Genomic DNA, 22897 nt, shown 5'->3' with positions numbered 1-22897 from the left:
TTTATGTTTTTGATTGTAAAAAAAAAAACAAAATAGTTGGCTCCTGCTAGTTAAGACAAAATTTAAAGTCAACACAGGGCAAGTTCTTTGATTCAGAGATTCCACTTGGAATGGGTATGGTTTCGTAGGTCCCTGACACCAAATTCTCTCTTTAACAGAAAATAAGCTGAGATGTTATATTAAGTAAGGAAACCTGCACATGGGAAACACTCAAAAAAGGATGCTGAAGAGGTTCACATCCTTATCCTACGTCCACCACCAGCTAAAGAATTTTAATAAATGCAACCTTGATAAGGGTGAGTGTTGACCTAGTCATCATGAAGACCATGACATTTTTCGTGTTTTCACAGGCTAGATCTTTGTGGTGGGTGTCAACAAGCAGGGATGCCAAATTAACTAATTTGCACAGCCCCAAAGTCCAGCACGAGACGCTGACACATAAAGGAGAGTTTATTGTGGCTTGAAGGTCAAGGGCAAGTGAAGGAATTGCTTCAAAAAAACTTTATTCAGGGTGCCATTTGCAAGCCATAAACCATCTTTTCATCAAACAAATCTGAGTTGCACATTACTAAACACAGCTCTAAACACTAAAGTCTTTTACTGTGAGCCACAGAATCAAAAACAAGTGTTCCATTATAGAACACTTGAGACACATTCCTCAATTGTTTTTTTTAAGTTCATTGTTCTAAATGTTCATTTACAGTAGCAGCTCCAGTTAAAAAGTAAAGCATTCCCACAAAAGATAATACATGCCCACAGTAGACATTTCTTCCAGTTCCTGCACTGGGGCCTAGTTTCAAATACCATTGAATAAAGGGCCAGATTCTAATCACAGATGCAAGCTATAGCATTCCACAGTGTTTCTCCTTTAGATCACAGCATTCTTAAAATAAGCATCTATAGAAATATAACACATGTATAGCATCCTAACTAAAAGCAAAAGACAGCAAGCAAAAAGTAAAAGACTGGAATAATAAGATAAAGATAAAACACTTTCTACAATAGCTTCTTTATTTGTTAAGGTCCTGAAGGGGAAGAAAGATCAATAACAATGTGACAGGTGTTCTGGCCTTTGCTTCTCACAAGCAAAGTATTCTCATGAGTTTTATTTCACTGTCTGCAGGATAAAGATGCATGGTGCCTCCTTGTAATAAAGTGGAAGGAGGGACTAGCCTGAGCAACAAAGACAATGGGCAGAGTTCTGTTCCTCCATACTGGGGCGGGGGGGGGGGGCAGGTCTCCCCCCACAGAGCAGTTCTGCTTTAATCCATGTTAAATCTTGACCTTCCATGACTTCGAACAAAGGGCTGAACCAAACTACTCTTCTAGACCAGAGATTCTGATCAAGGTGGTCTTGATCCCCTCAGGGGACATCTGGCATTGTCTGAAGACATTTTCAATGGTAACAACTAGAGGCAGGGGTGCTATTGGCACCCAGTGGTTAGAGGCCAGGGATACTGCTAAACATCCTACACTTCACAGGACAGCACCCCACAGCAAAGACTTATCCAGTCCAAAATGTCAACAGCACCAAGGTTGAGAAAACTACTCTACCCCAACAACTGTGTTAAATGACAACACTGGTATGCTTACAATATAAAGCAAGGCAAAGGGCTTTCCAGCAATAGGAAGAGGCTTTGAGTTACTGTTTCCAACATAAGGATGGTTTATACTGATGGTTTACGCCAACCTCCATGGCAGAAGGGGACTTCTCTCTGGCTTTGTTTTCTGATGGTATTATGGACTAAATGTTTGTGTCCCTACCCGACCCCACCCCCCAATTCATATTTTGAAGCTCTAACCCCCCAATGTAATGGTATTTGGAGATGGGGCCTCTGGGAGGTAGGTAATTAGATGAGGCCAGGAGCCAGCGCCCACCTGCCCATCATCCCCCCTCCCCCTCCCATATACACACACAAAGAAGAGGTCATGTGAGCACATAGCAAGATGGCAGCTGCCTACAAGCCGAGGCTTCAGAAGAAGACCTACCTTGCCAGCAGGTGAGCTTAGACTTCTGAGCCCCCAGAAGTGTGAGAATATAGATTTCTGTTGTTTAAGCCACCCAATCTATGGTACTGTGTTATGGCAGCCCAAGCTGACTAACAGACACAGATGGCCAACCACAGCATCTGAGCTCTAAAGTCAGGTGTAGGCTTTTTGTAACCCTGAGAAAACTGGTCCTTAAATATTTCTCTGGCATAGCCTTGGTTTCCCTGACAACAGAAATCACCAGCCATGGGTGTTATCCTGAATGATAAAATAGCACTGCCCTCACATTGCTCTCTTCCACCAAGTTTCTCCCAGCTGTCAAGTCAAATACAAATATCAGCTGATTATTATTAAGCAAAATGAAAGTAATTCAAATAAAAATTAAAAGGGAGAAAAATGATTGCAAGTGGGAGAGCTCCTTTTACACGAGTAAAGCGTTCCCTCCTTCAAGTGCGTGAAGCCAGGAGTTCCTAGGATGCCGCTACCTTTTGCTCAGCAGGTCTGGGCCTGACTCTCCCCCTCCCAGCCCACCTCCCAGCACACCAGGTGCCAGAAGTGCCCGGAAAACTGGATTTACCGTTCCAGTCATACTGACCCAATGTAAACAGAAAATCCTACCTTCCAGGACTGGGTTGGACTGTAAAAGCTGTTCTTTGACTTGATTAACTTCTGCTCCTTTTCCACAAACAGCTGCTACGTAGGACATAACAAGCTTGCTGGCCTCTGTGGGTGAAAACAAGCCATATTAATAAATTAAGCAGAAATTTTTTTTCAACTTTCAGGGGAAAAGATTTGGGAGAGAAGGCCCACTAACAGTGTTTTCAAATGACTTCACTCCTGGGAGCAAAGAATGTTTTGGGAACCTTTAAAAATATTCATGCTTTCTATTCAGACATGTCATTGATTCAGATATAACAGGAATTGTGCTTAAAGGTTATCACTGGGTTGCTAAAAAACTGACTGAGTAAACATAGCCAACAAAATCTGAGGAGGACTATCTTCTTAAAGCAATTGTTTCTTAAAAAACGAAAACTAGAGCTACTATATGATCCAGCAATCCCACTCCTCGGCATATATCCGGAGAAAACCATAATTCGAAAAGATACATGTTCACTGCAGCTCTATTTACAATAGCCAAGACATGGAAGTAACCTAAGTGTCCATCGACAGATGAATGCACAAAGAAGATGTGGTATATACAAATAACAGAATACTACTCAGCTATAAAAGAATGAAATAATGCCATCTGCAGCAACATGGATGGACCTAGAGATTATCATACTAAGCGAAGTAAGTCAGACAAAGACAAATATCATATGATATCACTTATATGTGGAATCTTAAAAAAATGACACAAATGAACTTATTTACAAAACAGAAACAGACTCACACACATAGAAAACAAACTATGGTTACCAAAGGGGAAAGGACGGGAGGGATAAATTTGGGAGCAACAGATACACACTACTATATATAAAATAAACAACAAGGACCTACTGTATAGCACTGGGAACTATACTCAATATTTTGTAATAACCTGTATGGGAAAGAATCTGAAAAAGAATATGTATGTGTGTGTGTATGTGTGTGTGTGTGTGTGTGTGTGTATATATATATATATATACACATATATATATATATTTAAGTGAATCACTTTGCTGTACACCTGAAACTAACATAACATTGTAAATTAAACATACTTCAATAAAAAATAAATTTTTTAAAAAAGCAATCATTTATATATAATTACTATATTATACATAGGTGATTCAAGTCAAAATTAACTTGATAACCTGGGTGTCTTTATCAAATGTATTTTTTAAATTTAAAAGAACTGTCCTTCCTCAAAAATAGTTTCTAAATAAAGTTGGTTTGCTTACAATCAGATTAAATTAATTACTCTTCAAATTGATTAAAAAACTAAGCAACTAATCTTAAGGATTTGAATACAAGAAATACAGACCTTCCAGGGCATTGTCTAGTTGTTTTCATAGGCTTCACTCATAGAACAAGTTCCCTGCTAAAAGAAGCAGGCCACCGGAGGCATATGAAGAATTCTTAGCTCAAACTGGTAAGGTGGGCCAAATTTGGTTTTATCCTTCCCCTATTAGTACATGTCTCCTCTTAGCAACTGTTTCCAAGAACCTGATCCTTTTAATACTGAGTTCCAAGGAATGATAATAGATATTCAGGGGAAATGAAGTCTAAAGTCAAATGAATTTTGGGCCACAGTAAGTTAGATGAAGTGAAATAGGTTTCCTTTTAAAATGGCTTCTTAAAGGAGCATGTGCATTGTGGAACTCTGGAAAAAGATGGAGAATGCACCATCTCCCAAACTTATTTGCCATAGAATCTGTTTCTCATTCAACTGTCCTAGTTCTAATGTTCCGTAATCAGGATCTGGGAAATACTCAACTATTAAATGTCAGTAGAATAAAACATGGGCCCAGGTCCAGGCAGTCAAGGCAAGAAAAACCAATCTCCCAAATCTTGCTTTCTTGCAAGTTCTTTGCTCTGGTGCCACTGTCTGAGGGCAGGAAAGCCTTCCCCAGGTGTGAGTGGCAGTAACCCTACCTATGGGTGTAAGGGGACAAACCTCAACGCTGCTCTTTCTCACAGGGAGACCTGCAGGTGACTTCCAGCCCATTTCCCACCACTGAAGAAATAATAAATGAACAGTTGGAACGCGACCTTGGGCGCATTGCCCAACGTGTGCTTCAGGGCCTATATACAGCCCCAAAGCATCACCTAATAACAGGAGCCACAGAGCACCAAGAATCTATGCAGGTCCCATAAAGTTCTCAGGGGAGTGCTAGCAAATATGGTGCAGAAGAAGCAGGCGATCTCATGGAGCTGAGGATTGTGGTGGGATGCTGGGTACTTCTTCAATGGTTGGAGTTAAATCTCCCTCCAGTTTGCTTTCTGGGTAACGAGAATGGGTCCAAGTAGATTCTCTGGTGGTCTGTGATGGCGGATTTCTGCAGTCTCCTTTTAAAGGCTGTAGCTGAGAAACATCAGTCTTTTCATCTTTGCAATACCCTCCCTCCAAAGGGCATAGTCCCTTAACACATCCTCCATTGCGTAAAGTTCCTGAGCTACGTTTTCCAACGTTCTCAGGGTTTAACTATTTAAAGGCCGGTGAACTGTATGGACACACTTCTGCTGCTCCATCAGGCTGAACTGGCCTCAGTCATGAACAAAGAGTTTATATATTATTACGTTTCATTTCACTTCTTGGTGCTACATTCCCCTCTACCCACCAGTTCACACTGGAACTCTTCTTCTGTCACTTTGCGATATTTTGTTTCTAGGCTCCCTGGCTTTCAAAGTCAGGTGAGGCTGCCCTCCCAGCAAATTCCTGACATCTTGTGCTACCTGGTCTCCAACTGTGGGCCAACTCTCCTGCATCGCCCACACATTCCAACCCTACAGTCTGGCCTCTGAAACAACTCACCTCCAGGCTTTCTCATCATCCTTTCTCAGCAGCATTCTCTGGTCCCCATCCCCACCTACACTCTCACATGTATTTTGTATATTCTTCCTTGACTTAAATTTCTAGCCTTCCAACCCATTACACTATTAGAAGAGTGGAAGCATTTATAGACAAAACAACTCCAGACAGTGGCAAACAAATATATATGTACATATTTTACATGAAAAGCTAAGTTTTCTTTTAGGTAAACTGGCAAGAAATAGTAAAAGTCCAGGTCAGCCTATATTGCTTATTCCAGTGATTATGAACCTCACTGCAGCCAAACCTCCAACCTCAGATACATGGCTACACCCAGTTCTCTGGAAATCCTGTTCTGGCCCAGGGTGGACACCATGGACAAACTGCTTTGTGTGTATGTGTGTGGGAGCAGACGGAGCGGGGGGTGATCAACCAAGAATGAGAACACTTTGGTGGCTGCTAGCATTGATTTGACCTCTCAGAGACCTTTTAATGGCCTGAACTAAATGGCATCAAATTCTCTCAGGGTCAAATCTATTTAAAAATGGCGCCAGGAGCAGATCTATTGGAATTTGGATTGGACCTACATCACATGGCTGTTAAATTGTATGTAAACCCACAATATCTACTGAGATGTAAAGATGGGTTAACTTAAATTGAAACAAGGAATCAGTTTTATTAACTTTAAAATCTATTTAAGTAATTCAAATATCATTTTTAAATATACTTTGAAGATCCTTCTTTCTAAATTGTTAAAAAGATTTTATGCTCAGGTTCTTAACTATCTTCAGGAATTCTATTACTGCGCTCATTTTAATAATTCATTTTTGGAAGCTGGGATTAAGGGTAATTTTCTTCAAAGTCTCATTGTCTAAAAGAGACAACTCATTATTTTTTTCCTGACATAATACTTGATCTTTAACTCAAGTAGTTCATGAGATAGTCACTACTTTAGAAAAAATAAGTAAACCTGTACGGACAAGTTGCAAGGTCCAATGTAGTTTAGAGGGCTGTTTTCATTATATTTCATCATGCTGCAAACAGGAAGTAACAGTTATCTCATGAGGTTTTCTGCTTCATTTCCTTTGGCTCTTCTGTGCTAAAGTTCAAATAAATTTGCATCTTTATTCAAATGTTTACATATTTATCCAAATCAAAACTTTATGTGACAACCTCTATGAATGAAAAATATTGTATTTCTGAGGAGAGTCAAGAATTAAATTATCATCCTCCTCCATACTGCAAAGCCTAGTTCTTGAATCATGTGGACTATCATAGGAACCAATTAAACATGACCTTGGCAAGCACAGCATAAAATCTTAAGCATTTTCCAAGGCAATACTTTTGAGTAGACCGAATGCATTAATCTAGTAATCATACTCTCAGTGACAACGTCTTGCATGTTTGCTGTAAAAATATAAAAGGATTCTACGTAGGACAAAAAGGTGTATTCTTCACATGTACTCAAAATACTGAAAAGCACCGCCATTCTAGATATAAGAATGCTGGCATTTAAAATTGGCAAATCATAACAGCATTGCTTAGAACTCATTCTTAGTTCATCATTTTCTCTAACTCACAGATACTTTACATAGGTAGATTTATGTGCATATATATGTTTGAATGTTGAATTTTAAAATGCATTGAGTTGGACAAACAAAATATGAAGTCTTCAAAGTCAAAATATCTTCTCACCAGAAAACAGTAGAACATCTAGCGTTATCAGATATCCTGCACTAATGAACAAATGGCCTATAACAAAACATTTCTAGATCAAAATATCTAGACCAGAATTCATTTCTATAAAGAATGGAAAGGGGTTATAGATGATCGTTTATGATTCTGGGAATTTTAAATTCCTGTTAAGGTAAGAATGATAACTAATTTAACTCTGCATACTCTGGTACCTTGCATTGGGTTGTGAATAGTATCTACTATATGTTATTATATAATTATGTAATATGTAATCATATAACCATATAAATTCATATACTATAATATTCTTTATGTAAGAAAACATTGTGAAATAGCAATCAGTGAATGAGAAAGGGAAAACAATGAAAGACATTTGTAACCATGAGGACAAAAGGATGGGAATCTCATGGGCAAGTATGAAAACCTACGCATGGAATCGAGCAGGCTCCACATAGATACTGTGTCAGGAAAAAAAGGTAGGAATACAAGCAAGGCTTATTCTGAGGTTTTTTTCCAGAGCTAATAAATTTATCCAGGAGTTAACAAATATCGATGCATGCATTCATAGATACAAATAATGTCACAGGTCACATACATATCATATAAACTATGTCATATATGTCATATAGCATAGAGAAAGCCATACATTTATACACACACAAATACTGACATATTTATCTACTTCTATACCTCTCTATCTCCTTGGTTAAGACACCCAAGTTTTTCTAGGGACTATGCTTACAAAGGTCTGGTGGTCCAGTGACCTAAAGAGTATGACTGCCTAAATCAAGCAAGCCATGTTTGTATACAATGAAACAAGGACTCTGTAACACAGAAGAACACTCTTTTTTAGCAGTCCTGAGTCTGCAGTGCTGCAAAACCACCCAGCTGCAGCACATCCAAACTGACCCGACAGGCAGCTGGGAACTGCCCCGATCACTGTACCAAAAACATGCGTCTTGCAATGAGAAACGCAGCCTCTGCTCCAAGAGGAATCATGAACGGCAATGTTTTTATTGAAATACAACTATATGTAAGTTGCTTTGCTTCTGAAAGTTGGCCACAAAATCTGATAATTCATGTCAAACACGTGAGTCAAGAGAGGCCTCTCTCGCATGAGGAAGAAACAAAACAAAGCTCACGACATTTTGGCCTCGAGCTTGCTTAGCTATTCTGCTTCCATGTGGAGATACTCAGCATTGGAAAATGCTCATGGATGTTTAGGCTACAGCCAGTCAGTCTCATCTCTGTCACTGACCGAGTCAGAAAACTATCACAGATGTAGAGCAGTACAAGCTCACTTGGGGTTCAGAACCAAGGGTCTTAATGAGCAAGGCAGGCTTTGTAACTCTTTTAGCAGATGGCTGCAGAGTTCCTAGAAACTGATGTAACTGTAAAATTAGAAATCAAATAATTTATAATGCTTTCTTATATCAGGACCATCTTCTCAGGCCCACAGTTTACTCTGATGGCCTTGGAAAAATGCAGTTACGATGGTTCCCTCATGTTCTGCCTGCCTGCCCCCATTGGTGCTTGAATGATTTCCCACAAACTATTTGTATTCATGATAGTGAATTGTGAGTTCCCTGCCTGGAAATAGTTGGGCACTTTTATGAGGCATGATGGATTTTTTATTTAGCACAGCAGTAATGAATTAAATAGGCCCCCAAAGGATTCAAAATGTTCATGCCTCTCCCTGATTGCCCACATTATACAATCCTACAGTGTAAGAGTGTCTCCAGTGTTTAAGACCAGTAACATCATCATCTGCCAGGGGGGTTTACAACCTCGTTAACTTAATTACTTCTTATAAAATGAGCCCTCTGATACTACATGGTGGTTCTGTATATGCTATTAAGCAAAAACTCTCACTGAAAAGAGATGCTATACGTAAGTACATGGCACGTTCCAGGCCCTCAATAAATGTTAGTTATCTTCTTCTTTCATTCATTCACTAACACAAAAATGCTAATAGCTACATGTATTCAAAAAACTTTTGGTGACTAAGATAATGTGACATTTCAAAAATGGCCTGGCATTCCTCTTCCCCACAGAATTGAGAGTAAACCCCTTCTTGAAATTCCTCACACACTGTACTCCAATCTCTGTATTATTTTCCATCATTTCATTTTCCCGTAAGTAATCTCCATGAAACAGAGACATTAAACAACACAGAGTCTACTCAAAACTATAGTCTGATGACAATTAAAACCTTAATACAATTTGAAACAATTTCTGTACCCCTGCTTTCAAAAAGAAAGAAAAGTAGAAAAAGATGGGAATACATAAGTAAAACACTAGATGTCTCTATGGAAATGGAGAAGTAGGAGATGCTATTGGGATCTATAAATGTAAAGAAAGGGCTGAGCAGCTACCAAAGAGTATAGCTGAGTAGATACTTAAAAACAGCAGCTCTCAGGAGTGGTGTCCACTGCCCAGCACCAGGATTTTAATGATAACGGACAAGTGAAACATCACCAGATCTAAAAAGCACAGTAGCTCAAAAACAAGACAAATGCTTCGAGAGACTTCTGGACAGTTGCTACTCAAAGTACGGTCTGACGACCAGCACTACTCAAAAGCTGGTCGGCCCCTGGACTGCTACTGGTCTATCTACATATGAGAGTAGGCGTTGAGAAGTTTCTGTAGCAATTTGGTAGTTTGTCTGTGGAAGCTAAACAGAAATCGGGGCCTGAATTTTCTATGTCTTCTTTTATTTTATTTTTCTGGTATTGGTCAGCAGCAGACTGCAAGAGAAGGGAACCTGGTGCTTCCCAGTGGAAGGTTTGAGACGTACTGCTCCAGGGTGTCTGTGGTACCCTCTCCAGCCTCTTGCTGAAGCAGCACCTGTAAACAGAGCTTCCTACCAGAGGAGGAGGTGATGACCCTGTGAAGCAGCTGTCCATTCTTCAGCTTATGACAGAGGGCAAAGGGGTCCTAGAAGGGACTAAATCCAGGGAAAACGATAGGATTTCAAGTGGTGAATGGGACACTGAAACAAAGAGGACAAGTTATTGACTAGAAAAATAGAAGAGAAAAGAGAAGAGAAAAATATAGAAAAGAAGAATGAACTCCATGTGCCACTAGATTTCCACCAGAGGAATAAGGTGTTTTTGTTTTTCTCAGAAAAGAATGAATGCCCTCCCTGTGAAACAGTAACAGCAACCTCCACTCAGTTTCTTAATAAAGAAGGTACACGAGCCTACCAGGAGATGGAATTTTGCTCCGGGAGGAAGCAGTATGGTTTACAACTCTCTGAGAAGGAGGAGGTCATATACCAACATGGCTCATGAGTGGATGTGCTGTCTTCTTGGAACACGTTCCAGAGGAGATGAAGAACTGGCCAATACCAATCAAACCAGTGACCACAACCCACTTCTGATGACTCACTCAGGAACAAACTGAAACAATCAGATACTCAAAGAAATCTTTAGACATGATGAAGAATGAGTAAAAATCTAAAAAAGTGAATAGGCTTAGGAATATTTTCATCTCTTCCTCCCTTATGCTTTAAAAAAGGAAACACACGTGAAATGAATAGGCTTGTAGATACAGTCAAAGGGATTGAGGTAGGGGTAGGTGGCATGAGATACGTCACTAATACAAATGACTTCTGTCAGGGACACAGTTTTTAACTTGCCTTGCCACCATTTTCACTGGTTAACCTGGAAGCAAACAAGAAGCTGTACTGCTTCTAAGAATTAAACTCTGTTTCACAAGAAAAGAACTGGTTAGTGACACGGAAGGAGCAAAAACTTTCCCCCAAGATACCAATGTCCTCTTAAAGTTCTTACTGGAAAGAAAGAGTTCTAAACAACCAAAGATATCACAAATTTCTGAGTAAACAGTGGTAAAAGCCTATATCCAGAGTTCAAATGAATGATCTAAAAAGGGGTGGGAAACTCTATATAATGACACTGGCTACATACAATAAACAGTAAGCCTTTTAGTGAAAAGTAACGTGAGCTGCCATTAGAAGGGGGGAAAGCATGAGGGGAAGGTGAAGAACAAGGTCGAGGCTAGATCAAGCAGAATCTTGTGTGACAGGCACACGGGGTTTGGCTTATATTTTGGTGCAGTGGAAACTATTAAATATTTTTATGTAAAAAAAAGCCTGATGCAAACAAACACGGAAAAACAATATACCAAAGCTGATGAGATGCAGCAAGAATGTTTCAAGAGGAAATTTTATAGCTATCAATGCATACATCAAGAATAAAAGAAAGATCTTAAAAAAAACCCTAACATTATACCTCAAAAAACTAGAAAAACAAGAACTAAGCCCAATCTTAGCAGAAGATACAGCTTTTTTGAGGAAATAATGAAGATTAGAGCAGAAATAAATGAAACAGAGAATCAGGAGAGCGGTAGAAAAGATTAACAAAATGAAAAGTTGGTTCTTTGAAAAAATGAACCAAATTGGCAAACTAACCAAGAAAAAAAGAAAAAGGGCTCAAATAAATAAAATTATAAGTGAAAAAGGAGACATTCAACAGATACCACAGAAATAAAGGAACATAAGCGACTACTATGAACAATTATATGCTAACAAATTAGACAACCCAGAAGAAATGGATAAGTTCCTAGAATCATGAAGAAAGAGAAAATCTGAACAGATCGATTACTACTAAGAAGATTGAGTCAGTAATCAAAAACCTCCCAAAAAGAAAAGCCCAAGACCAGAACTATCTCAAACTCTTGCAATACAAAGAAGAGGGAACACTTCCAAACCCAGCATTACCCTTATACCAAAGCCAGATAAGGATACTACAAGAAAAGAAAACTATAGGTCAATATCCTTAATGAATATAAGGGCCAAAATTCACAAAATACTAGCAAACTGAATTCAACAGCACATTAAAAGGACCATATACCATGATCAAGTGGAATTCATCCGTGGGATGCAAGGATGGTCCAACACATGCAAATCAATAAATGTGATACCTCACATTTAACACATACATCACATTTTAATAGAATAAAATCATATGATCATCTCAATAAGTCCAGAAAAAGCATGTGACAAAATTCAACAACCTCTCATGATAAAAACTCTCAACAAATTAGATAAAGAAGGAGTATACATCAACATAATAAAGGCCATACAGGACAAGAAGGCAACTAACATCATACTCAATGGTGAAAGGTTGAAAGCTTTTCCTCTAAGATCAGGAACAAGACAACCCTCCCCACTCCTATTCAACATAGTACTGAAAGTCCCAGGCAGAGCAATTAGGCAAGAAAAAGAAATAAAAGGCATCAGAAACAGAAAGGAAGAAGTAAAATCGTCTCTGTTTACAGATGACAGGATCTTATGTACAGAAGATCCAAAAGACTCCACCAAAAAGACTGTAAGAAGTAATAAACTAATTTAGTAAAGTTGTAGGATACAAAATCAACATACAGAAAACAGTAGCATTTCTTTATACTAACAATAAATAATTTTAAAAAGCAATAAAGAAAATTATCCCATTTCCAATAGCAACAAAAACAATAAAATACTTAGGAATAAATTTAACCAAGAGGTGAAAGATCTGTATACTGAAAATGATAAGACATTGGTGAAAGAAATTTAAGTGACACAAGCAAATGGAAAGCTATTTCACATTCGTGAACAGAAAGAATTAATATTGTTAAAACATCCTATACTATCCAAAGCTATCTATAGATTCAATACAATCCCTGTCAAAATTCCAATGGCATTTTTCACAGAAATAGAACAAACAAGCCTAAAATTCATATGGAAGCACAAAAGACCCCAAATAGCCAAAGCAGTATTGAGAAAGAAGAACAAAGCTAGAGGCATCATACTCCCTGATTTCAGATTATACTACAAAGCTATAGTAATCAAAATAGTATGATACTGGCATAAAAACAGACACATAGATGAATGAAACAGAATGAAGAGACCAGAAATAAACCCATGCATAAGCAGTCAACTAATATTTGACAAAGGAGCCAATAATATTCAATGGAAAAAAGGCAGTCTTTTTAAAAAATGGTGTTGGGAAAACTGGATATACACATGTAAGAGAATGGAACTGACAAAAATTAACTACCACCCACAAAAATTAACTCAAAATGGATTAAAGACTTAAATGCAAGACCTAAAACCGTGAAACTTCTAAAAGAAAACATAGGGGAAAACTCTTAGACACTGGTCTTGGCAATGATTTTTTGGATATGACACCCAAAGCACAAACAACAAAAGCAAAAATAAACAAGTTGGATTACATCAGACTAAAAAGCTTCTGCCAGCAAAAGAAATGATTAATAAATGGAAAGGCAACCTACTGAATGGGAGAAAATATCTGCAAATAATATGACCAATAAGGGGTTAATATCCAAAATACATAAATAGCTCATACAGCTCAACCAAAAAACCCCAAACAATCCGATTAAAAAATGGGCAGAAGACCTGAATAGACATTTTTCCAAAGAAGACATACAGATGGTCAACAGGCACATGAAAAGATGCTCAGCATCATTAATTATCAGAGAAACGCAAATCAAAACCACAATGAGATACCACCTCACACTTGTCAGAATGGCTAATATCAAAAAAACACAAGAAGTAAGTGTTGGAGAGGATGTGGAAAAAGGGAATTCTTATGCACTCTTGGTGGGAATGTAAATTGGTGCAGCCACTATGGAAAACAGTATGGAAGTTCCTCAAAAAATTAAAAATAGAACTACCATATGATCCAGCAATACCACTCCTGGGTATATACTCAAAGGAAAAAAAAATACTGTGTTGAAGCGATATCTGCACTCCCATGTTCACTGCAGCATTATTTACAATAGTCAAGAAATGGAAACAAGTGTCGGTCGGTCTATGGACGAATGAATAGAGAAAAATGTGGTGTGTGTGTGTGTGTGTGTGTGTGTGTGTGTACACACAGCTGACTATTGTTCAGCCAAAAAAAAAAAGAAGGAAATCCTGCCATTTGTGACAACACGGATGAACCGTGAAGGCATTATACTAACTGAAATAAGTCAGAGAAAGACAAATACTGTATGATCTCACTTATATATGGAATCTAAAAAAAAAAAAAGACAAATTCATAGAAACAAAGAGAAGGGTAGATTGCTGGTTTGAGAAGGAGAAGGGGGAAATGGAGATGGGTGAAAGGTGATCAGAAGGTACAAACTTCCAGTTATAAGATGAAGTTCTAGGGATCTAATATACATCATGGCAACTATAGTTAACGCTGTATTGTATACTTAAAAGTTGCTCAGAGGAATTCCCTGACGGTCCAGTGGTTAGGACTTGGCGCTTTCACTGCAGGGAGCATGGGTTCGATCCCTGGTGGGGGAACTAAGATCTTGCATGCCGTGTGGTGAGGCTAAATAAAAAAGTTGCTAAGACAGTAGATCTTAAAAGTTCTCATCACACACACACACAAAAAGGTAACTCGAAACAAAATTTTTTTAACAGGCCAAGGGTTTGATCCAGTTTTCAGTTTTACAGATCATTCTGGTGTCTGTGAAAAAAAAACTGTAGGCAAGCATAGGGGGAAAAGAAGAGACCTGTTAGATATTGCTACAAACAGTCCTCAAAGGAAGTAATGGTTGGTGGCTTAGTCTAACTAGAGTCGCCACATGGATACGAAGAAAAGGAAGAAAGAACTTGGCATGAGATATATTTTAGAGGTAGGGTTGACAGGATTAGAAAATGGGATTCATGTGGAAGATACAGGAAAGGAAAATATCAAGGATGACTGTTACATCTCTAGCTTGAGAAACTAGGCTGATGGGTGGTCCCATTTATTGAGACCAGGAAGTTTGGGTAGGAGGGTAAAATCAAAAGTTCGATTTAGGGCGTGCTTAGTTTGAGATGCCTCTGAGAACCCACATAGACTTGTCAAGCAGGTACTGGATGTGTAAGCTGGAAGACAAAGTAAGAGGTACTGAGTGGAGTGTACAGTTTAGGAGGCAAAAACATAATCTGAGACTAGTTGTGACCGCCCTAAAGAGAATATAGAAAGATAAAGAAAGATGATCCAGAACTAATCAACACAACAACTTTTTTTTTCTTTTTGGCTGTGCCACGAGGCTTATGGGATTTTTAGTTCCCCGACCAAGGATCGAACCCGGGCCCTCGGCAGTGAGAGCTCAGAGTCGTGACCACTGGACTGCCAGGGAATTCCGCCAGATTAACTTTTAACGAATTAACTATATTTCAATTTTCAGTTGTCAGGATCAGTCTTTGTCCTGGTCTGATTCAGTATTTTCGTCAATTTCTTAAATTAAGACACAGAAGGAGGCTCGGGTTGGAGGATGGCATTTATTCAATCATTCAAATATGTAGTGATTGCCTAATGGGTCCCAGGCATTAAGTCAGGCTATAGGGACACAAAGATGAAGAAAACATAATCCCTGCCTTAAAGAGACACTGGAGGCTAGTTTAAAAAAAAAAAAAAAAATTACCAACAAGGGCAATGGGTTTAATGGCACTCAAAAAGAATCATGTTCAAAGTATGAAGATACAGCTTAGCATAGTGGATAAAAATGGTGCCATGAATTAAATGTTTGTGTCCCCCTGAAATTCATATGCTGAAACCTTAACCTCCAAGATGGGGCCTTCAGGAGGTAACTAGGTTTAGATGAGGACAGGAGGGTAGGACCTCGGTGATGGGATTCACGTCCTTATAAGAGGAGGAAGACCAGAGCCTGCTCAGGCTCACTTTTAAACTCTCTCCTCCCATGTGAGGACACAGAGAGAAGGTCCTCACCAGGCACCTTGACTGGACTTCCCAGCTTCCAGAACTATGAGAAATAAATGTCTGTTGTTTAAATCACTCAGTCTCTGGTATTTTGTTACAGCAGCCTGAGCTGAGACAAGTGGGGTCTCTAGAGCTATCTATCTACCTGCGTTCAAGATCCCAGCTCTGCCACTTACTCATTGTGAGGTAGGGTTGACAGCATTAGAAAATGGGATTCTAATTCTAAGTTTAAGCAAGTTGTTTAACCTTTCTGTGGCTCAATTTCTCCATCATAAAAATGGGGATAAGAATACTTATCTCATACGTGCAATATGCTAACCACAATGCCCAACACGTGGTAAGTGCTCATGTAAGTTAGCTACTATTATTATTTCCCAATGGCACGGCAGTGGTTCTATGGGAGGGAACAGAATCATAAACAAAAGATTCTACACGTAGGCTTAAAATAATTTTGTTGAACAATACCCAACTGAGAAAATCTGACCAAACAGAAGTTAATATACAAGAAACCTATAACACCTTGCTCGATGAAAAGACCAATATGAGTCAATACACGTACCACATGAATAGAAGTCTCGTATCCACGTTAAGAGGGCAATAGTTTCACAATAACCAGGAGCAAATTTGAAGTATTCTGTTTACTTCTTGGGATGCAATTTTATAAAGCATATTGACAAACTGGGAAGACTCTGGAATAATATGACCATGACAGTGAGGAATTTGGGAACGAGATTCAATCCTCCTGTTACATGTTCGTATACGCACCCTTACAAGTGTACACCTCACTTCACTACACTTAATGTTTTGTATATAAATTGTATGTATACCTGTATACATTTAGATGTATGTACATATATAGCGTAGAGCTATTGTTTATCTCCTGTACTACGCTATAAACTTGACAAGGACAGGAATGGTGTCTGGCTCACCAATGTATCACTGGTACCTACTGCAGTACCTTTCACCTAGTAGGTACTCAGGAATTATTTCCTAGATGAATGAATAAATGAATGTGTATCACATGAGAAATTTTTAAAGAAAAGGGATTTTTAGCCCTAGGAAGCTTTGATGGATGACTTCAAAGAATTAAGTGATTGTCCTGTAGGAGAGAAAGTAGACTAATTTGGTAAAGTCCCAGACTGCAGAGTTAAGACGAATACATAGAGGCAGAATTCACCTCTAGGTAAGGAAGAACTTTTGTTCCCAAACCTGTGTGACAAAGTCCATAGGCCACCTTACAAAGCAGTGAGCCCTGCATCACTACAAAAGGAGTTTGGCTGTCCCTGGGGAGGACCCTACACTAAATGGTCTCTAAGATCCCTTCTAATTATGTGAGTCTGTGCTCTCTGTTACCTTAGATTCTTACATGCCACTCTTCTCCCCTCCATTTCTGCCCATCCAGAGCCTAGAACCTGCACAACCTTGCAAAGAAACAGTGCACTATGTCTCCAAAGGCTCCGGGAAGGGAGCTGGACACATCTTATCTAGCCATTCTTTCTCCAGCTACTTTGAGGGGTAGGGAAGAGGTACTCCTTAAGAAAGTGGAGGAAGAAATAGGTATAGAAAGAAAAGCCATTTCAGCGCAGATAGGGAGAGTTTAAAGACACAAATCTAACTAAGGGCTAACGAACAAAATGAATTCAGTCAGTTGACTGAAATATCCACAGGGGATTTTCTTCTCTTGAGCATCAGGAAATCAAAGTTATTAATCTGATAATTAAATAGCCAAGTAAAGTTGAAGCATTTAAATCCCACTTTGGCAAACTAGCAGAAATGACCACTGATCAGAGTCTTATCTATAAAACAAGAACATCTTACAGATGAACCAGTTATGAAAATACTATCCTCCTCTTTCATGGACTCATCAGTTCCATCAAAGAAACCTACTGACAACAGCAGTTCTAACCTGTCCAAGTTTGGGCTCAGAGATCACAGCTCTTTTGAACGTTTTCCAGGTAGCTGGGCACCATGTGTAAAATCACTTTCTCACTCAAGACAATCGCACAGATTGCTTTTATTAAAAGCACAAGGAAAAAAAAGCACACTCCCTCCCCACTTGAGGGGTTGTTTTATGGGGAGGTTGCCAGCCTGTCTAAAAATGTGTACAAAAATCTCAATTCTTCAGGCTTCAGAGGAAGACTTTTCTACAGTGAAACCCAGCATTTTCCTGGCGCCCTCCCTCACTTTTTAGCAGAGAGATAGTCTGTGGTTGTGGGATCTCCAAACCCAAACAGTCTGGCATTTCTTAGGGAAGTGGTGAGACCTCGCACTAGACCTTGGTGTCTTGGAGGGAAGGTAAAAGACCTTGAAGTACGCAGGAACTGCAACAGAAAGGTCTAGAATCCAGAAAGACACTCCCACATTGGTTGGAACCCTTTTGATAGGTGCCTGCTCCTTCATGTGAGAGATGAGGCAAGTCCTTCCTGGAGAACGTTCCAGGATCCTAATCACTAGCCTTCCCAGCATGAGTCCTGTGAGCGTCATGCTAATAAGGCTCCACCCACCCGCTCTGCCATCGTCATTCTGTGCAGCGTTTACCCTTCTATAGGAGAAAGTAAGGTTGTCCAGTGGCCTTACCTGTTTTTCCTGCTCCGCTTTCCCCAGTAATCAGAATACACTGGTCTTTATCTTGATCTCTTAGGGATCTGTATGCTTCATCTGACAGGGCAAAGCTGCAGGGGATAACGGGAAAAAAGTCCTTAAAATTCAGCTCATTATGTGTTTATCAGATATAACTAACTACAGGCTCTTTAAAGGGTCACTGATACGCTTTAGATAGAAAGCTGAGATATCACATTTTATTTCTTTCAAATTCTTAAAGTAAATAAATAAAGCTATCCATTGTTTGTGGCCCGTGTTACCTTCTCCTATGCATTCTCTCTTAACTGAAACGGTACTGATGTATAGTACTCTAAAGATAGAGAGTACATGTCCACATGTCCACAACTGGATAATGTTGCTATTTCCAGGACAATACACTGGAGTTTCGAAACAACGAGAAAAAATTTTTTTCAAACATTAGAAAAATATTATCAAATACCAAATAGCTGATATTACCATCACCAAGCTAAACACAGAACTACTGCCTTCACAAACAAGATGGCTGAAACTGTAAGGTCCACCAGAGGCAGGTGGTACTATAGGTTTGCCGTGGTTCTTGTCCGGTCCTGTGCGCTCTATGATGACAAAGGGCCCCCTATCAAGAAAGTCCTCATGTTGACCTTCCCCTCCTCAAAATTTACTAACAAGGTAAATTTTGCTCCCTCTAACTAACTGAAAAATAATTGGGACAATATGATACTGTACTTAAAATAGGAAAGCTCCTCTTCTAATTCATTTATTAACAAGTACTTATTGAGTCTACCTTATGTGAAGAACACGCTAGGAATGCATGGGAGAGAGATACAAAATAGAAAATAGGTTAAGTGCAAGGAAAAAGATATGTGCAAAACATTGCAGAACCAGACCTCAAGGGGGTAGGGGTGTGGAGTAGGAGTATCTTAAGAGGTAGAAACACAGCCCTAAAGAATTCATTAGCGGGCTTCCCTGGTGGCGCAGTGGTTGAGAGTCCGCCTGCCGATGCAGGGGACACAGGTTTGTGCCCCGGTCTGGGAAGATCCCACATGCCGCGGAGCGGCTGGGCCCATGAGCCATGGCCGCTGGGCCTGCGCGTCCGGAGCCTGTGCTCCGCAACGGGAGAGGCCACAACAGTGAGAGACCCGTGTGCCGCAAAAAGCTGCTGAAAGGCAAAGCCTGAGGAGTGATGCGCTAGAGAGATGGGCAGACTCCAAATCAGGAGAACAGAGATGATCAGGAGCCACCCAGAGGGAATGTAAGCAACAGAGGGACAGGATCACATAGTAATCAGAGTAATTAGAGCTAAAAATAGCAGCATTTACCCTGTACCAGCATGGTCCCCAGGCCCTTCATATTTAATCTTTTTTTAAATTTATTATTTTTTTATTTGTTTATTTTTGGCTGCGTTGGGTCTTCGTTGCTGCGCGCGGGGTGGGGGCCACTCTTCATTGCGGTGCGCGGACTTCTCACTGCGGTGGCTTCTCTTGTTGCAGAGCACGGGCTCTAGGCACATGGGTTTCAGTAGTTGTGGCTCGCGGGCTCTAGAGCACAGGCTCAGTGGTTGTGGCACATAGGCTTAGTTGCTCCGCGGCATGTGGGATTTTCCCGGACCAGGGCTCAAACCCACGTCCCCTGCATTGGCAGGCAGATTCCCAACCACTGTGCCACCAGGGAAGCCCCCATATTTAATCATTTTAAATCTCACAACAAAACTACTATGAATAAATTATTATTAATCCCATTTTCAGATGATGAAATGGTGTCAAAAAGTGAAGACAGAACTTGTCAAGGTCACACTGGCAGTGTGCTCTTGACCACTGGGACACACCACCTCCATGCTCTGGACAGAGATCACAGGGCCACAGGACGGCATGTAAGAGAGACCAATCTGGAGGCAAGGAGCCTGGGGAAGGGCAGGGATACAGGAAGAGCGTCAATTCAGCCAACCAGACTTTGGCTTCTCTTCAGGAAGTGTGTGGCGCCATTAATAATGACAATGTACTGAGCACCTTCAGTGTGCTAGGAGCTGAATGAAGTGTTGTATTCATAATCAGATTTCATCCTTACAGTAGATCTGTGAAGTGAATGCTACTTGCATCCTTAAAGAAAAAGGATCCAATGAGACTGAGAGGTGACATGACATGTCCGAGACCAGGACAGTCATAACCTGAACCCAGAAATCCTGTGTATCACATTCTTCCCCTCTCCTCACATCCTCTTACGATTATCTGTGGCCTTATCCTCTGGCTGGATCAATGTGAGCCCCCAAAGAGAGTCACCACAAGCCTTATTTGTAACCGTCACATCAATGACTCCAACCAAAGCCTTGCACATAAATACAGTCATTTGTCGAATGAACATATAAAGAAAAGGCAAGAAACGGACTTTTTCGAGTAACATGTTGCTTTAGCTTGCTTATGTGAACAATGTACACTGATCTCTTTCCGTCCAGCATGTCTTCCTCACCCTCAGATCCCTTCAGCCATCCCCTAAGTAACCAGCGCCTTGCTGTGTGCCAAGGTCGACCAGTGCCAAGGTCGCTCAGTGGCCTCATCCTTCTCTAGCGTTCTCTGAATCCCTGAGGAGGAAGCAAGCATGCCCCTCTGCACCACTGCATACTGGGACAACGGACAGAACAGTGAATCCCAGAGGCAGAGGCATCCTAGATGGACAGGGTTCCCCGGGCCCCAGACCCCCAACTTAACACCTAAAGGACCCCGAGCAAGTCCCTCACCCTGGCTGAGTTTTCTTCAGGTACAAAATTAAAAATGTAGCCACGTACTTCCACTTAGAGGATTAAGTATACCTGTATGAAAGCACTTTAAAAGTGATCGAGTCCTGAATAAATGTCCAATGTCCTTCTGTATCATAATTAGTTATGCAGACATCTTCTGATCCCTTGCCAGAGTGTAAGCTCCTGGGGGCACAGCCTTGCTGTGTAATTAATCTTTGTGCATCCCACAGAGATATGAACGTAAGACATCGTCTATACCAAAATACAAACGAATGAATGAGTGGATCCTCTCAAGTACTGACAAAGTCCCTACTGGACTGCACTCCGTAAAGGGTGGTGAACAGGAAAGCCATGTCTTCTGTGACCTTCATAAGGGGAAGGAGAGCTTTACTTAGATTCCTTATTAGCCTTCCTCCCTCCCACTCCTCCCACCTCCAGACAAGAGCTCAGTGATGCCGCTGTCATTTTCATCATGGGCAAGAAACAGAGGAAAGCATGTTACAGCAAATATACAGATGAACTTTTCCAACCATACACATTTGCCGACCTCTTCATGGGTTAACACAGGCCTTTTCCCATGCTCCTAAGACTGCAAGTTAGCTTTATATATGACACTATTACCAGATCCCAAAGGATGCAAAATGACTTCTAATGTGAATAACCACATATGATTGTGCGTGCACATATATATGTGGACACACACACACACGAGGGTTCAGAAGATCACCAAATGACCCTGGCATGGGTTTATTTCAAGTCAAAGAAACACCTAGCTTGAACACTTACTTTCCACTTGTCTATCTAGACAGAATACTTAACTGCTGTTCCCCAAACTGGGCTTGATTCATCTAATGAGGAGTATATTTTAATTTAAGATAAAGGCTAAAAGGGATAGTTATTCTGTCAGGACTCTGGAGAGTCCCTGATTTCAAACTGCCATGAAAATTTACCAATTAAAGTATTTAAGCGCTGGGAAAATTGGCCTGGACTACTGGCACAGGCATCTCAAGCAGAGCATAAATATCATCATACTTATTTCGTATAAACACGAAAGATCTTGACTTCACTTAAAAATGACAAAGGGGCAGGCAGGTCCTGAAAGACACCAGCTCCCCTCCCAATCTTGTTCTCTTTCTCTCTGGCAACGTTAGCACATGCCCGTCACCACGGCCAACATTTATAACTAAACTGAAACCACATGCCAGTCTTCCCAACCGCTCTATAATTAAGGAACTTAAATAAATCTTTAGAGAAGTTTCTACTTAAAAACAGTTGTGACCCATATGCTTCGCATTATTTTGTGAGCGTGTCATCATTGTGATTTACCACACACAAAAATGAACGGTTTGTTGAACTACGATGACGATAACAACGGGCAAACATGGTTTTCATCCCACCACATCAAGAGCGGTGTTTCATCCACGATGTCTGTCCTCTAGTTGAGCTCTAAGAATAGCGACAGCCTGACGTTTCAGTGTAAGTCCCCCCTTCATTTCCAGATCAGCTAAACGGCTGTTCGTTGAGAGCCAAACTTTCCCCAACACCAAGCATGTTTGCTGCTTATCTGCAAATAGCTGTATCTATCGCTTTTAGGTTTTGGAAGCTTGGTTTGGGGCTCATCTGTTATGTTCTGTCAGAGCAGAAGATTGGGTTTCATGTTCAAAATTATCTAGTCGGTGTTTATGTCCCTTCTCCACCTTATTTCTGTTCAGAATGTTAATCTCC

The 22897-nt window shown here is 40.2% G+C and overlaps 1 protein-coding gene across 5 annotated transcripts in view; it reads right to left on the bottom strand.

Moving 5' to 3' along the window:
• MYO1B (myosin IB) overlaps positions 1-22897 on the bottom strand; it is a 182646-nt gene that overhangs the window by 77093 nt on the left and 82656 nt on the right. For all 5 annotated transcript variants that reach the window (XM_033400313.2, XM_004276947.3, XM_033400310.2 and 2 more), the window contains exons 4-5: positions 18439-18533; positions 2608-2712 (exon numbers count right to left, since the gene is read on the bottom strand). In XM_033400313.2, the coding sequence (XP_033256204.1) occupies positions 2608-2712; positions 18439-18533 (200 nt within the window). The remainder of the gene's footprint in view (positions 1-2607; positions 2713-18438; positions 18534-22897) is intronic.

The sequence above is a fragment of the Orcinus orca genome, chromosome 7 (assembly GCF_937001465.1).
Source record: "Orcinus orca chromosome 7, mOrcOrc1.1, whole genome shotgun sequence".
NCBI lineage: Eukaryota > Metazoa > Chordata > Mammalia > Artiodactyla > Delphinidae > Orcinus > Orcinus orca.
This window is presented reverse-complemented; position numbering and strand designations above follow the sequence as displayed.